A 15,499-nucleotide genomic window follows, 5' to 3' on the forward strand; every position below is an offset into this window, starting at 1 on the left:
TCTGAATCCGTCAACAAATTTTTGAGGTATCCTTCAGACAGGTATCCTTTTTGAGGCATCGTTGTGCTTGTGGACTCAGCTCAGCCAGCGGTGCAGTGCAGTAACTCGGCAGATCGAGATGCGGTTGGTCCTTGTGCCTGTGGACTTGGCTCAGTCCACGGTTTCGTGCAATGCTTCGGCAGATAGAGCTGCGGTTGGTCCTTGTGCTTGTGAACCTGGCTTGGCCTGCAGTACAGTGCAGTGACTCGGCACATTGAGCTGTGGTTGGTCCTTGTGCTTGTGGACTCAGCTTGGTTGTCCTGTGTGGGTCGACCTTGTATGGCAAGGAACTGATGGACCGAGAGTGTGAAGCTTGGCAGTTTTCAAAAATGTAGATCTAGAGTGTGGGAGTTGAGGAGGGCCGAGTGTGAGAGTCGAGGAGCATTTTTGCGCGAGCATGAGGGTCGAACTGAGTGACTTTTGAACTGAGTGACTTTTGAACTGTGATTTTTGTGAAGGAACGGAGTGATTTTTGTGAAAAGCATTTATTGATGGAAGCTGAATAAGCACGAATTTCATGTATGAAGGAGAGGGTCGAGGTGGCGGAGATGCAGAGAAGGAAGTGTTGTGTGTGCAGAAGTCGGAGTCAGTTGTACAAAGAGGCTGTTAAATGTATGTATGAGAGAGAGTTCAATTCCGTAGGATTGGAGGACAGGGTTAATTGTGCCGACATGGAAGGGGAAGGGGGTTGGGGAAGGGAGTGTTCAAGATCCAGGGAAGTACAGGGGCATTACGCTCCTTCTGTCATGAAGGTGCTGGAGAGGGTTCTGGATGGGAGGATAAGGAAGAGTGTGGAGAAGGAGATTGGAGAAGAGCATCAGCAGTTTAGAAAGGGTAGGACAATGACAGATGGAATGTTCACGCCGAGACAGATGGTGGAGAAGAGGTTGGAGGCACAAGGTGAAATGGCATTGGGATTTGTGGACATTGAAAAGGCCTATGACACTGTCTTGAGAGAGATGGTGATGAAGACACTGAGATGGATGGGAGTGCTGGAAGCAGAAGTTAGGTTGGTGGAAGGGATGTACAAGGGAAGGCTTTTGGTTGCTCTTTGGATGTTGGAGGAGTTCAGTGTGAGCATCGGTTTGAGACAGGAAAGCTCTCTCATGTTTATGATGGTGATGGAGCTGGTAAGCAGGAAGGTAAGCATGAAAGATATTCTGAGGAGGATGTTGTATGCGGATGAGCTGGTTGTTGTGGTGAAGAGTGGGTGAAAAATGCAGGAAGTACTGGGGGAGTGGAAGGAGGCATTTGAGAAACATGGGCTGAAAATGAGCATGGAAAAGATGGAGGTGATGTGGGTCTGGCAGCAGAGAAAATATATGAATAGCAAGTTAGAGGGGAAGGAGATCAGACAAGGAAACAGGTTTGAGTATCTGGGGGGAACAGTGATTGGGGATGGTAAGGCAGAGGCAGAGATGCGCAGCTCAGCATCCGGATGCTCTAATTTTTAAATATTCCTTCACCATTGAGAGATGGGGTCAAAAACAATATAGAGCATGATATTTCAAAACGTTGTGGAGTGATTTTGACAAAACTAGGTGGATGAGTTGGTTTGGTGACGCGAACAAGGTGATTAATTTTTTTTTTGTTCAGGTCCGAATCCAGATCTGACTCATCAATGGGATACAAAACGTAAACTGTTCCGCCTGGTGGAGGTATGCACTCTACCGAGTGTCGTTCTAGTTTTGAATATGGTTTTCATTGTACACCGCACCTTTCCTATGCCATCTCCAGGCATTGCAAATCGTCATTGCTGGGCACCGAAGGGGCTCGGCAGTGACGCACGCTGAAAGGGAGCACTCGGTTTTCACTCTGGTTGTTTGTTTTCTTGTTTTCTTTCTTGTTTTCTTGGTTGTCCGGGCGATATCTCAGCCATCCTTTGAGCTTGGAAGCTGAAATTTCGGCACAGTAGAGAGCAAGTCCTTTGTCAAAAATGTTATTTTTTATTTTTTGAATAATCAATTAATTGAGGAGTTATTTAATTATTAGCGATTAATTAAGCACTTATTTAATTAATCAAATTTCCTTTCTCTTCTGACCATTAACTCAGGCACCTTTTGAGTTTGGAAGCTAATATTTGGACATGAGTGACCAAGTGATGTGGCTATCAAGGATATTTTTGATTTATTGATGAATCAATTAATCGATTAATTATTCAATTATTCGATTAATTATTAAAAATATGTACATATATTTCAGTTATAGGCTATGAGCCAGACCCCCAAATTGACCGGTCGGTACCATACAGATGGAGTAAGGCTCATTGTGATTTTTAGCAAGATATATGTCCCTAGATATGAAAAAAAAGTGATAGCAGTGTATAACTCTCGGCCATCTCTGTGTTATCACCTGAAATATTATTATACGCCCGCTTCGCTTCGCCAAAAAATGTGATATTTGCTAAAATTGGAATAAATATGTTTTTAAGGACCACAGAGTGCCAATAATTTGCATACTGGATGCCAACTAATATAGTAATAGAAATATAGAACATTTGTGGAGGTTATTTATCAAATTTGCATATTTATCAAAATGTTACAAACCTACTTTAGGATACTAGCTAATACCAAAAATTACACTGAGATACCAAAAGTAGTAGACGAATAAACCTAAAATGTTCAAAAGCTATGTTTCGTTCCAAAATATCAAAATTAGGGGGTATGGTTGAACATATTTTGAACTTTGCCAAAATATGTGCCTCAAACAACCACCATATTACAAAGTAATGATATATTCCAATGCAGTGGTTCCTTGCGAAGATTTTGAGGGGTCAAATGTTACTCTGGGAGTTTTCATTTTTGAAATATTGACAAAAATGTACACTGTGAATTCTGAACTCGAAGCGATTTCAACCACTTTTTCACTAAATTTAACATATTTTTTGTCATTATATCAAAAATTTGATAAATAACCCCCACAAATGTTCTATATTTCTATTACTATATTAGTTGGCATCCAGTATGCAAATTATTGGCACTCTGTGGTCCTTAAAAACATATTTATTCCAATTTTAGCAAATATCACATTTTTTGGCGAAGCGAAGCGGGCGTATAATAATATTTCGGGTGATAACACAGAAATGGCCGAGAGTTATACACTGCTATCACTTTTTTTCACATATCTAGGGACATATATCTTGCTAAAAATCACAATGAGCCTTACTCCATCTGTATGGTACCGACCAACCCCCTTGGCTCATAGCCTATAATAATATTTCGGGTGATAACACAGAGATGGCCGAGAGTTATACACTGCTATCACTTTTTTTTCATATCTAGGGACATATATCTTGCTAAAAATCACAATGAGCCTTACTCCATCTGTATGGTACCGACCAACCCCCTTGGCTCATAGCCTATTACAGATTCTGATGAAATGGTGGTGGTTTATGTGTTCTGTGACCGAATTGATTAATAATTTAATTTTTTAATGATTATTATTTATTTATTTTCATTATTAATCATTTATTTATGTTCTTTCTCATTTGGCCAATATCTCAGGCACCTTTTGAGCTGGGAAGCTAATATTTGGACATGACAGTGACCAATTGATGTGGCTATCAAGGATATTTTTGATTTATTGATGAATCATTTCATCGATTAATTATTTATTGATTAATTGATTAATTATTTATTGATTAATCAATTAATTATTTAATTTTTTATTAATGACTTATCGAATTACATTTCTAAAAGATACAACTTCAGAAGAAGCACTAGTGGTTTAGTTATGCTATTAGCCAATTGATTAAGAAAATATTTTGTGATAATCTTTTATTGATTTTAATGATACAATTAATCAATCAATTAGCGTACACCTCTCCTACCCAAAGCATGCCTCTATGAGCTGCGCCCCGGCAATGCCGCGCTGTAGGATATTTAATTATTTGGCATGGGGGCGGTGTACTTTGAATGTATCTGTACTTGTTTTCTTGTTTTTTTCTTGTTTGTTTGTTTGTCTGGGCGATATCTCAGCCATCCTTTGAGCTAGGAAGCTGAAATTTCTGGACAATCGTGAGCAATTCCTTTCTCAAAAACGGTATTTTTTGTTTTTTGATTAATCAATTAATTGAGGAGTTATTTCATTATTAGCGATTAATTAAGTACTTATTTAATTAATCAAATTTCCTTTCTCTTCTGACCATTAACTCAGGCACCTTTTGAGTTAGGAAGCTGATATTTGGACATGCCGATGACCAGGTGATTTGGCTGCAAAGGCTATTTTTGATTTATTAATTAATCAATTAATCGATTAATTATTTAATTATTCGATTAATGACTTTTTTTTTTAAGTTACAGATTCTTATGAAATGGTGTTGGTTTATGTGTTCTATGACCGAATTGATTAATAATTTAATTTTTAATGATTATTATTTATTTATTTTCATTAATTTATTGATCATTTATTTATTTTATTTCTCATTTGGCCAATATCTCAGGCACCTTTTGAGCTGGGAAGCTAATATTTGGACATGAGTGACCAAGTGATGTGGCTATCAAGGATATTTTTGATTTATTGATTCATCAATTAATCGATCAATTATTTAATTATTCGATTAATCACTGAAAAAAAATATAAAAAATTCAGTTACAGATTCTGATGAAATGGTGGTGGTTTATGTGTTCTGTGACCGATTTGATTAATAATTTAATTTTTTAATGATTATTATTTATTTATTTTCATTATTAATCATTTATTTATTTTCTTTATCATTTGGCCAATATCTCAGGCACCTTTTCAGCTGGGAAGCTAATATTTGGACATGACAGTGACCAAGTGATGTGGCTATCAAGGATATTTTTGATTTATTGATTAATCAATTAATCGATTAAATATTTAATTATTTGATTAATTACAAAAAAAATAATATTTTTTTCAGTTACAGATTCTGATGAAATGGTGGTGGTTTATGTGTTGTGTGACCGAATTGATTAATAATTTAATTTTTTAATGATTTATTATTTATTTATTTTCATTATTAATCATTTATTTATTTTCTTTCTCATTTGGCCAATATCTCAGGCACCTTTTGAGCTGGGAAGCTAATATTTGGACATAACAGTGACCAAGTGATGTGGCTATCAAGGATATTTTTGATTTATTGATTAATCATTTAATCGATCAATTATTTATTGATTAATCGATTAATTATTTATTGATTAATCAATTAATGAATTATTTTTTTTATTACTGACTTATCTAATTAAATTTCTAAAAGATACATCTTCGGATGAAGCACGAGTGGTTTAGTTATGCTATTAGCCAATTGATTAAGAAAATATTTTGTGATAATCTTTTATTGATTTTAAGTATACGATTAATCAATCAATTAGCGTCCACCTCTCCCTCCCAATGCAGCCTCAATGAGCTGCACTGCGGTATTGCTGGGCGCCAGAGGCGCCCCGGCAATGCCGCGCTGTCGGATATTTAATTATTTGGCATGGGGGCGGTGGACTTTGAATGTATCTGTACTTGTTTCATGATATTTTTCCTGTCATAATGTATATAAATGAATGTGAGATCACTGCTTGCACTATTTTCAGGTGATGTTCAGAATTATGCACAAAAGAAAACAGTAGATTTGGGGGTTATGGTGGATGAAGATGCATACTTCATGAAGGTTTGTTTTTGATATGTTATGATTTTGCAAAAACACTTACACTTGAAGCCCTCTCTCCATTTTTCTTTCTTTCTGCTGCTGGTACTACATTTCACCCAACCATTCATACTTACCTTCCCCATGACTCCATTCTGTTAAACTTTCTTTGATAAACATCACAACATGTGTGTACAATATTGCATTATCCTGAGGGTGTTTCGGTGGTCGGTCCTTCTGACCACTGACATATCAAGCATGATGTGATACTTCCCATGCGATTTGCAGAACTACAACATTGATAATTAATACAACACTTGCTTCCTCATCAATCTTTTTCAGGATATGTAATTACCCTGCGCTCGCAAAGCGGAAAGCAAGGTTTACCGATTGTTTGTATAAGTATGTATGTATGTAGTACATGTGTCTGCATTTAAAAAAATCATTTTCTCAGAAACGTGGTATGTTGTGACGTACCGGAAAGTAAATAAGATATGTTAATGATCTATTAATAATGTTAATAATGTTAATGTTAATAATGTTAATGTTATATATTTTGTTTGTCTGGTTGATTTGTTTGTGAAATAAATGTTAGCTCTTTCACGAGCCTCGATTCAGTATACAAAAAATGATGATGTCATTGGTACCATCATTATGACATCATAATTCGAAAAGTACAACACTTGATCCAATCAGTATGAATTTTTTTCTCGGCAACTGTTGATCTGATTGACACGAAACTATCACCATAGGAGCGCCGTCTCCTGTAGAATTTTTTATTGATAATTATGACTTCATAGGTCACGTGGTATGGACGCCATCTTGGAAAAGCTTTGCAACTCTATCTCCGAAACAGCTACATGGAAAAAAATGAAACATGGCTCATTGTAAAGAAGTCCGCCTGGAGAATGTGTTGTTCATGACATCATTCGTATCTTAAATATGACATAATAATTCGACAAGTACAACACTTGGTCCGATCATTTTGAAATTTATTGAGTGTGATCTGCGCAACAATTATATTGGAGAATGTAAATTTATAATGTCATCAATCACGTGGTCTGGCAGCCATATTGTATCAAAGAAAAAAGCCCTTTAAAAACATAAGAGTTTGGCTCACATCAAGTTGACCGAGCAGATTAAGTATTCTATGAATACCGTCTACTTTCACACAGGGATTTGACAATGTCAGATAATCTTCTATTTTTGTTTCGGTTCTCACAATATGCAAATGACATCCAATGTCTATCAATTCTACAAATAATATTGTAAATTATATTCCATAATTAATATTTCTATCCTCCTCAATGAATATATATTTGCTCCAATATAACACATACCCTCTGTGCTACCTTGCAAAATAAATGGTGCCACTTTGTGGTTGATTCTATCTGATGTATACAGTTGTAGAAACCAATTTTATAGGTAGTCCACTGCTCCATATTTGTCTGTTGACCAGATATAAAATAAGGAACTCGGACATGGCCTGCAATATAACCTTTCGTGCACCATTCTCACTTCGTTCTTTAAACAAATAGCGATTGGCAAATCCTTCAGTCTACTTCAAGAACCAACCTCAAGCCCATGTCTAGTTTTTACATCTCCTTCATTAAACTATTAGTTGTAGCCTTTCTTAATGCTTGTAATATCCTTATAGCAGGCTGCAGGGTCAGATGCACCCTTGAAATTATTTGTTGAGACAAGTCCTTTCTTAGCCTTTCCCAGTTTGTAACAGAGTGCATGGTGTTTATACCCACTCGGTGATAAAGTATGCTAACTCTTTATGGACTGGAGTTCCATGTCATATATTTTTACATGGAAGGAGTGGAGTCTCAGGTCCTCGGACTCATTGATGTCTCAGCAGGAGCCTGGGGCAGAGCACTTAAATTTTCTCATGAACTCCCCCTCACCCTTTCTGTCTTTGTTCCCTTCAAGTACCACTGCCCACTGGCCACACTAACCCACTCAATTATGTTATCCTCTTTCGGTCTATTCTCTCTGCTCACCTCCAATTCTTTGTCGTCGGCAAAGCCCCCCACATTATTTATTTTGTCTATGGAACGAGTTTATAATCTTCTCACTCTTTTCCCCACTCGTTTAACATAGTAGCCATCTGGCAGTATCACCATCTGACGCTATCGCCCTTTTTTGCCCACCATCTTACATTTTGTTATTAATGCTGGCCCGTCTTTCTGCCTGCGGCCTAATCTTCTCACTGATATTTTGTGTTTCGATGTCACTTTTCAAACAATTATATTACCTTGCTTATATAATATAAATTGTTTTTGTTTAACTTAGGGAGTTATCCTGTCAACTGTCAGAGATGAGTTCACAAGATTGAAGTGCCTAAGCAAGTTACAGTTGAGCCCCAAATCACCTCCAATCATGCTTTCAGTCAATTATACCCACATACCTGGAAAGCACCTGGTCATTGTGAGCTCCTTGGAGAACATATTTGATGGACCAGCTTCTGTGAAAGGTGGGTGAGCAACAATAATCACTTTTGACATATCAGTGGGCATTGTGTAGCTGAAGGAAGACTTGACATTGCACTGAAAATGGAGCATGGGCAAGGTGAGATGGTGGGGAGGTGAGAATTGGAGCTAACGGGTGCAGTCGGAAAGGTTCGGCTACAACTCGCGTTATAAAAAGAGTTGAGGGTTGCATTCGGTCAGTCTTAGCAGGATATGTTTTTTAATGCACACATTCATTTCTTATCTGGCAGTTAAACTTCAGCAAGACAGAAAACCAGGAAGTCGGGCACGGCGTTCTCCAAGTAATACTGAACATTACTCTGGTGAGATAAACATCAATGTGCCAAAAGTTTTTGGCACGGAGACCAAAGGATATTTACAGCAACGCCAACAGCTTTGGACTTCTGGTTTAAAAATCAAGTATGGATTATTTGGTAAGCAAAATTCATAGAACATGGCAATAGCATTAAAATGTTTTCACTAATTTATTGTGTTGCTCACTCTTTTATTCTAAATTGTATTTTATTTTATGAAGGAGAAGCAAAAGAACTTCCACATGAGTGTCAGATGGAAGAAAAGTTGAAACTTGGTCTGTTGACTCAGCCACCGAATCTGCTATTGAAACACAACTTCTATTGCACTCAAAAGGAAGACATCTCCCACAAGGTAAAGCAAGAAAAAGAGCAATCAGAGATTGCAAACCCTCACCAGGATGTATTGTCATTGGTTATTAAGGCTTTTGTGTTAAAACAAATATGGCGGCCGAACCACGTGACCAATGACGTCATAATTATCATTATAACATTCTACAGGTGGAGTTGCACCTATGGTGAAAATTCCCTGTCAATCGGACCAACGGTTGCAGAGAAAATCATATTTATTCTGTGCGGACAAACAAACGGACAAACAAACAGACAAACGGACAAACGGACTCAAATGCAATACCCCCTCTTCTGGCGAGGGTAAAAATGCACGAAGGAAACCCACTACCCTCCCGTCAATTTGACGTTGCTCTTCCATGAGCCTCACAATTGTGGAGGAAAAATCTAAGTTATTGAATTAAAGACGTTAAAATATCGAATCCTCAGTTTCAAGGGTGAGGGCATGTTATACATCACAATCATCATCACAATAGAGTTGTACTTTTTAGCTCATTTGGAACGAAGTTCAGGGGAGCTTATGCGTCGTCCGTCCGTCAGTCCGTAAACACTTGCAACTTCTTCTCCAAAACCGCTGAAGGGATTGGACCAAATTTGGCATAAATTATATTTGTTGTGTTGTGACAAACGTTTATTCACGGAATTAAAAAAAAAATCAGGTTCTAAGGGGGTCAACGGGGGTTCAAAGTGGGTCCAGGTTTGACCTCCCCCCCCCCCCCCAAATAGGTATTTGCTTTATTCTCAGAAACTACACATGCAATTCTGATTAAAGTTGACCACAACCAGCATTACCTGTGATGTACCAAAGTTTGTTCACGGGATTTAAAAAAAATCGGGCCCTGAGGGGGTCTACTGGGGGAGTTGTCCCCCCAAAATAGGTATTTGCTTTTTTCTCAGAAACTATGAACACAATTACGATGAAACTTGACCACAACCTTCACCACCCATGATGTACCAAAGTTTGTTCATGGTATTCAAAAAAAAATCGGGGTCTAAGGTAGTCTATGGGGGAGGGGGGGGGGGGAGGGGGCAGGGGAGTGATGGGAGGTTGCCCCCCAAAATCGTTTTTTTTTTGGTTTGTTTGTTTAAAGTCTTATGATAACGTTAGTATGATTGTACATGTTGCCCTGTCTTCTAGCAACCATCGAAATTGGTTAAAAATGCCATGATACGGTTTAAAATACCTTTAGTCAGTGTAGTATACTGCTTTATTCTACCAGGTGAGCGCCCAGGTATTGCCCCTATGTTTTTCTTACTGTCATTCCCATTTATTCAGGATAATATACGATATAGTGTGTGATTACAACCCAATGCATGACTTTATCAATTTTAAATGTTTTGTTATCTCATTCAAAATGACGTGTAGATTTTGTGCGCTGTAGATTTTGTGCTATAATGACACTGCTGTGAATTGTCTGCCTCCTCTCTGCTTCCCCGGTGTCCCGCCCCCTACATGCTCACCACGTGCTCCATTCCACAGCCTACCTTCCCCCTCTCCATGCTCTCTCACCTCCTCCCCTCTTTCCCATTCCCTGCCAACAGTGTCTCCTCCCCCATCCATAACTCTATGGACCTCCAACATCCAAGGTTTTCACTCAAATTTGACAGATCTCTCAATCCAAGGTGCCACTGATAAACCTTATATTATCGGCCAAACATAGTCCTTCCTCCCACAGGATATCCCCAATTCTGTATCTCTTCCTGGGTATTGTCTTTTCTCGTTGAATGTGCCTGAACCCACTCCAGTGGCAGAGTTGCTGTTTATGTCAAGAGATCCATTTTCCACTGTATGTATTTCCCATTATACTACCTTTGTCCTTCCTAACCCTCAAAATACCATTGTTTGCGCTTTCCCATCTGCAAACCACTGCCTTCTTGCGCATGCGCAAGATTGGAGGTCACGTCTCTTCAAAGCTGTCCATGCGCACACGCTTTCGAAGTTAAGTAACTTTTCACAATTGTGTTTTTGTCGAAACTGTATCTTTCTTTCCGTGTGTGTAACTATTGGTGTGTCTTTAATCGTATTCTTGGTGTTAGTTTTTCATACCTGTGTACAGAATCATCTGTTAGTTCGTGTCGCGTATTCTGAGGCCTAGAGTAGTACTAGTAGGCTACTGTGTCTGACCTTGGCTTGAGGCTTTGTTTCTGTCTCAGCGGTTTCTTCGATTGCGCTCACAATTACTTTCGGTCTCTATTTTTCACATTTCACGTTCGGTCTCTGTCTCTGTCTCTGTTTTCATCTCAACTCAACAAAAAATAAAAAATAAAAAAAAATAATTCCCTTCTCTGTTCTTATCCGTTGTTCGTTCTTATTTGTTCGTTCGTTCTTCGACCACGTTGTTCGTGATCACGTGTTCACGTCATTAAAAAATGTTTCAACTGTCCCCTGAAGAACTGTATTCTGTCATATACTATAACACCTTTTTCTTCTTCTTCTATAAAAGGATGCTTTCGACTTGCTCACCAAATCTATTCATTCCAAAAAAAAATTCCATCTCTTACAGTTACAGTGCCTCTTTCATACATTCCCTAAACTCTCCAGAACTCCTCCCATCCTTCAGCGTCCTCAAACGTATTTTTGACTCGAAGGTCTCAAGAAACTCATTTTGCAAGAAATATTCGTTTCCCATTAATCGTACATTTTTCAAAATCCAAACCTCACCCCTCCCCTCCAAATCTTCCCCATCACCCCTTCCCTCCAAAACTTCCCCATCACCCCTTCCCTCAAAAACTTCCCCATCACCCCTCCCCTTCAAAACTTCCCCATCACCCCTCCCCTCCAAATCCACCCCCTTGCCCCTCCCCTCCAAATCTTCCCCATCACCCATCTCTTTCAAATATTCCCCCTTGCCCCTCTTCTCCAAATATTCCCCATCACCCATCCCTTTCAAATCTTCCCCCTTGCCCCTCCCCTCCAAATCTTCCCCATCACCCCTTCCCTCCAAAACTTCCCCATCACCCCTTCCCTCCAAAACTTCCCCATCACCCCTCCCCTCCAAAACTTCCCCATCACCCCTCCCCTCTAAATCTACCCCCTTGCCCCTCCCCTCCAAATCATCCCCATCACCCATCTCTTTCAAATCTTCCCCCTTGCCCCTTCCCTCCTAAACTCCCACCACACCCCTCCCCTCCGAGACTCTCCCTCACTCCTCTCCTCCTAGACTCCCCTCTCACCCCTCGTCCTCAAAGTGTCCTCCCCGCTTCTTCCCCCTTCCAACTTTCACCTTCATCTCCCTCAACCTTCTGCCTCACTCTTCCCCCTCCTCAAATAACACCTCACTGCGCCTCACCCAATCACCATCAAACCTTTTGTCTGCCCCATTCTTCCCTTTCTCCAAGCTATTCTGAAATATCTGACACACCTTCAACAGCTCTCCCTACCTCTTCCTCCTCTTCCTCCTCTTCCACATCTTACCCTACCGCTCCCCCCCCCCCCTGTTCTGTATCCGATGCTCCCCCTTCCTCTTCTTCAACAGTATGGACCTCAAACATCCGGGGCCTTCGCTCAAACTTGACTGATCTCTCCATACAGGTTGCTTCTGACAAACCAGACGTGATCTGCTTAACAGAAACTTTCCTCCTTCATGATGTCTCTGATTCCTTTGTATCTCTCCCAGGTTACTCCCTCCTCCGGTATGATAGACCTGAGCCTCGTCCTGGAGGGGGGGTTGCTGTCTTTATAAAAAACTCTCTTCCTCACTCGCCCTGCACTGCCCTCTCTCCACCTCACCCCCAGGAATACCTTTGGCTACGGCTTCCCCTTCGCTCCCACCTTTTGTTCATATGTGTGTTGTACCATCCACCAAACAGTAATGACTCCATCTACATCTCGCTGTCTGATAATATGGACCAACTTCTATCTACCCATCCCAACACTCTCTTCCTCATATGTGGTGATTTCAAGGACTTCTGTGACTCACTGGGACTGACACAATCTGTCAATTTTCCGACCCGGATCTCAGTCAACGGAGCATCTTCTCTTCTGGACTTGGTTATGACTAACTTCCCTGAAAATGTCTGCTGCTCTTCTTCTGCTCCAATCGGCTCATCTGATCATGTGCTTGTTAAAGTGGACATCTCTCTGACCATTCTCAGGGAGCCTCCTCAGCGTCGACGAGTCTGGCATTTCACTCAGGCCAACTGGCACAGTCTTCAAGCAGCCATCAATCATCTGGACTGGTCTCCCATCTCTACCGCCTCTGACATCAACTTATCCTGGGAATTCTTCCAAAGTAAATTGCTCTCTCATGCACAGATTTATCCCATCTCGTCTTCAGTTGTCATACCCTTCCTCCTGTCCATGGTACACGGAATCTTGTGGTGAGGCTATTGCCCAGAAACAACTTGCTTTCGTCTCCTGGAAAGCAAATCCAATGGAAGGAAATCTCATTTCCTTCCACAAAGCCCGAAACAAGTGTGTGTCCACCCTCAGGAGAGCCAGGAAACAATATCTCTCCGTTTTCAGGACAGAACTCTCTTATCTGTCTCCCTCTTCCAAATCCTGGTGGCATCTGGTCAAATCTGTTTCTGGTGTTTGTTCCACCTCCATCCCCTCCCTCACCTCAAACGGCCACACGGCTGACTCCGCACGTGAAAAAGCTGAATGCCTCAACTCTGTGTTTGCCTCTAAATCTTGTGTCCAAAACCCATCCCTCTCTGTACCCACCATACCCAGTCATACCCAGCTGCTCCTGGACTCTGTGTCCTTTCCTCCTGACAGGGTGGAAAAGTTTCTGTCAACCCTCGACTCTGATTCTGCAACTGGACCTGACGGCATCAGCCCACGGGTCCTAAAATCCTGTTCTTCCGCTCTTTCACTCCCTCTCTCTGTTCTCTTTACCCTATCTTTTGCTCAAGGTCATCTGCCATCTGCTTGGAAATCTGCCAACATCACTGCTTTGCACAAAAAAGGTGCAAAAACAGATCCCAGCAACTACAGACCAATCAGCCTTCTCCCAATTATCAGCAAAGTCATGGAATCCATCATTGCTTCAGATATGAAATCTTTCCTCTTCTCCAATGGCTTGATCTCTGATCATCAATTTGGTTTCAGACCTGGTCACTCTACTCTGGACATGCTGCTTCTGCTTTCTCAACAATGGATGGAGGTCCTCAATGCCAAACAGGAAATTAGAGCTGTCTCCCTTGACATATCACGTGCCTTCGATACGGTCTGGCACCCCGCTCTGCTCACCAAACTCTCCTCTTTTGGTATCCATGGAAATCTCCACGCATGGCTGGCGGACTTCCTCTCTAGTCGTCGTCAACGTGTGGCCCTGAATGGGTTTCTCTCATCTCCTCTTCCTGTTCAGGCTGGAGTTCCCCAAGGCAGTGTTCTGGGCCCTGTGCTTTTTCTGGTCTTCATCAATGATCTCTCTGACTCACTTGAAAATCCGCTCTATCTCTTTGCTGATGACTCTACTCTCTGTCGCTCCATTCTTCATCACTCAGATCGGCAGTCTGCAGCCTCCTCACTCTCTGCAGACCTGGACAAAATCACAGACTGGGCAAACAAGTGGAACATGTCTTTCAATCCTGACAAATCTCACACTCTTACGATGTCTCTCCGAAAAGACCGACTGGACAACCCTCCCATCCACTTTCTGAATAATCCTCTCCAAGAAGTTCTGTCACTCAAGCTTTTGGGTCTCACTATCTGCCATGATCTTTTCTGGGAAAACCACATTTCAAATCTGGCCTCCAAAGCCAGTCGCCGACTGGGCATCCTCCGTCGTGCGAAGTCCTTCCTTGGCACACCTGAGCTCCTCACCACATACAAGGCTTTCATCCACAGCTCAATGGAATACTGCTCTCCCCTCTGGGCTGGTGCTCCTGCCTCACACCAAGCTCGTCTTCACGCTGTTGAAACCAAAGCATTCAAAATCATTGGAATCTCCCACGATGAAGCAAACTCCAAGGGCCTCTCACTCACTCACCGCAGGCAGGTTGGTGGTCTTTCCGTCTTCTACCGACTCCTCTCTAGCCTTGCCCCCCCAGCTCTCTCTGGGCTCTGTCCCGCAAATATTCCTACAGGTCGCACAAGATCTGCCTGCAACCCTCTTATGGTTAAACTGCCAAAATCAAGACTCTCTGCTCACCTTCACTCCTTCATTCCTATTTTCTCCCGCCTCTGGAACAAACTCCCTCACTCTCTTCAATCCCATTCCACCCTCCAGGTCTTTAAAACAGCTGTTCACCACCATCTCTTATCTTCCCCCATCCAAAACCTTGATCTTTTCTACCCCCATTTCACCCCAATGCCACTTTTTTGAAATACCAACTTCTGTCCTGGAAGTCCTTGGTGTCCTTGTGTTTTATACTTCTCCCACCCCCCCCCCTTCCCACGCCTCCTCCCCCCAAGCCCTCTCCCTCCCACACATCTCCCTGCTCTCAAATGTTGTGTGCTCTCAAGTGTTTGTGTGCTTCCCCTTCTCTCCCCATCTTGTCTTCTGCTCCCTCTTTTCATATATTTTGTTTGTCTGGTTGATTTGTTTGTGAAGTAAATGTCAGCTCTTTTGACGAGCCTCGATTCAGTATACAAAAAAGAACCAAAAAAAAAAAAAACACTTCTTGTTTGTCTGTGTGGTGTGCCATCCTCCTGACAGGAATACTTCCATTTAAATCTCCTCTCTGCTGTCAATATGGACCATCTTATAACCACCCATCCTAACTCTCTCTCTTCCTCATATGCAGGAATTTCAACTGTCACTATGCCAATTGGCTGGGTG

The 15,499-nt window shown here is 41.3% G+C and overlaps 1 protein-coding gene across 1 annotated transcript in view; it reads left to right on the forward strand.

Moving 5' to 3' along the window:
- Nucleotides 1-15,499, forward strand: part of LOC137431291 (uncharacterized) — a 96,021-nt gene that overhangs the window by 54,742 nt on the left and 25,780 nt on the right. The window contains exons 13-16 of the mRNA XM_078771211.1: nucleotides 5,586-5,662; nucleotides 7,937-8,117; nucleotides 8,364-8,546; nucleotides 8,648-8,778. Coding sequence (XP_078627337.1) covers nucleotides 5,586-5,662; nucleotides 7,937-8,117; nucleotides 8,364-8,546; nucleotides 8,648-8,778 — 572 coding nt within the window. The remainder of the gene's footprint in view (nucleotides 1-5,585; nucleotides 5,663-7,936; nucleotides 8,118-8,363; nucleotides 8,547-8,647; nucleotides 8,779-15,499) is intronic.

This window comes from Myxine glutinosa, chromosome 1 (genome assembly GCF_964187855.1).
Source record: "Myxine glutinosa chromosome 1, kmMyxGlut1.1, whole genome shotgun sequence".
Classification (NCBI taxonomy): domain Eukaryota; kingdom Metazoa; phylum Chordata; class Myxini; order Myxiniformes; family Myxinidae; genus Myxine; species Myxine glutinosa.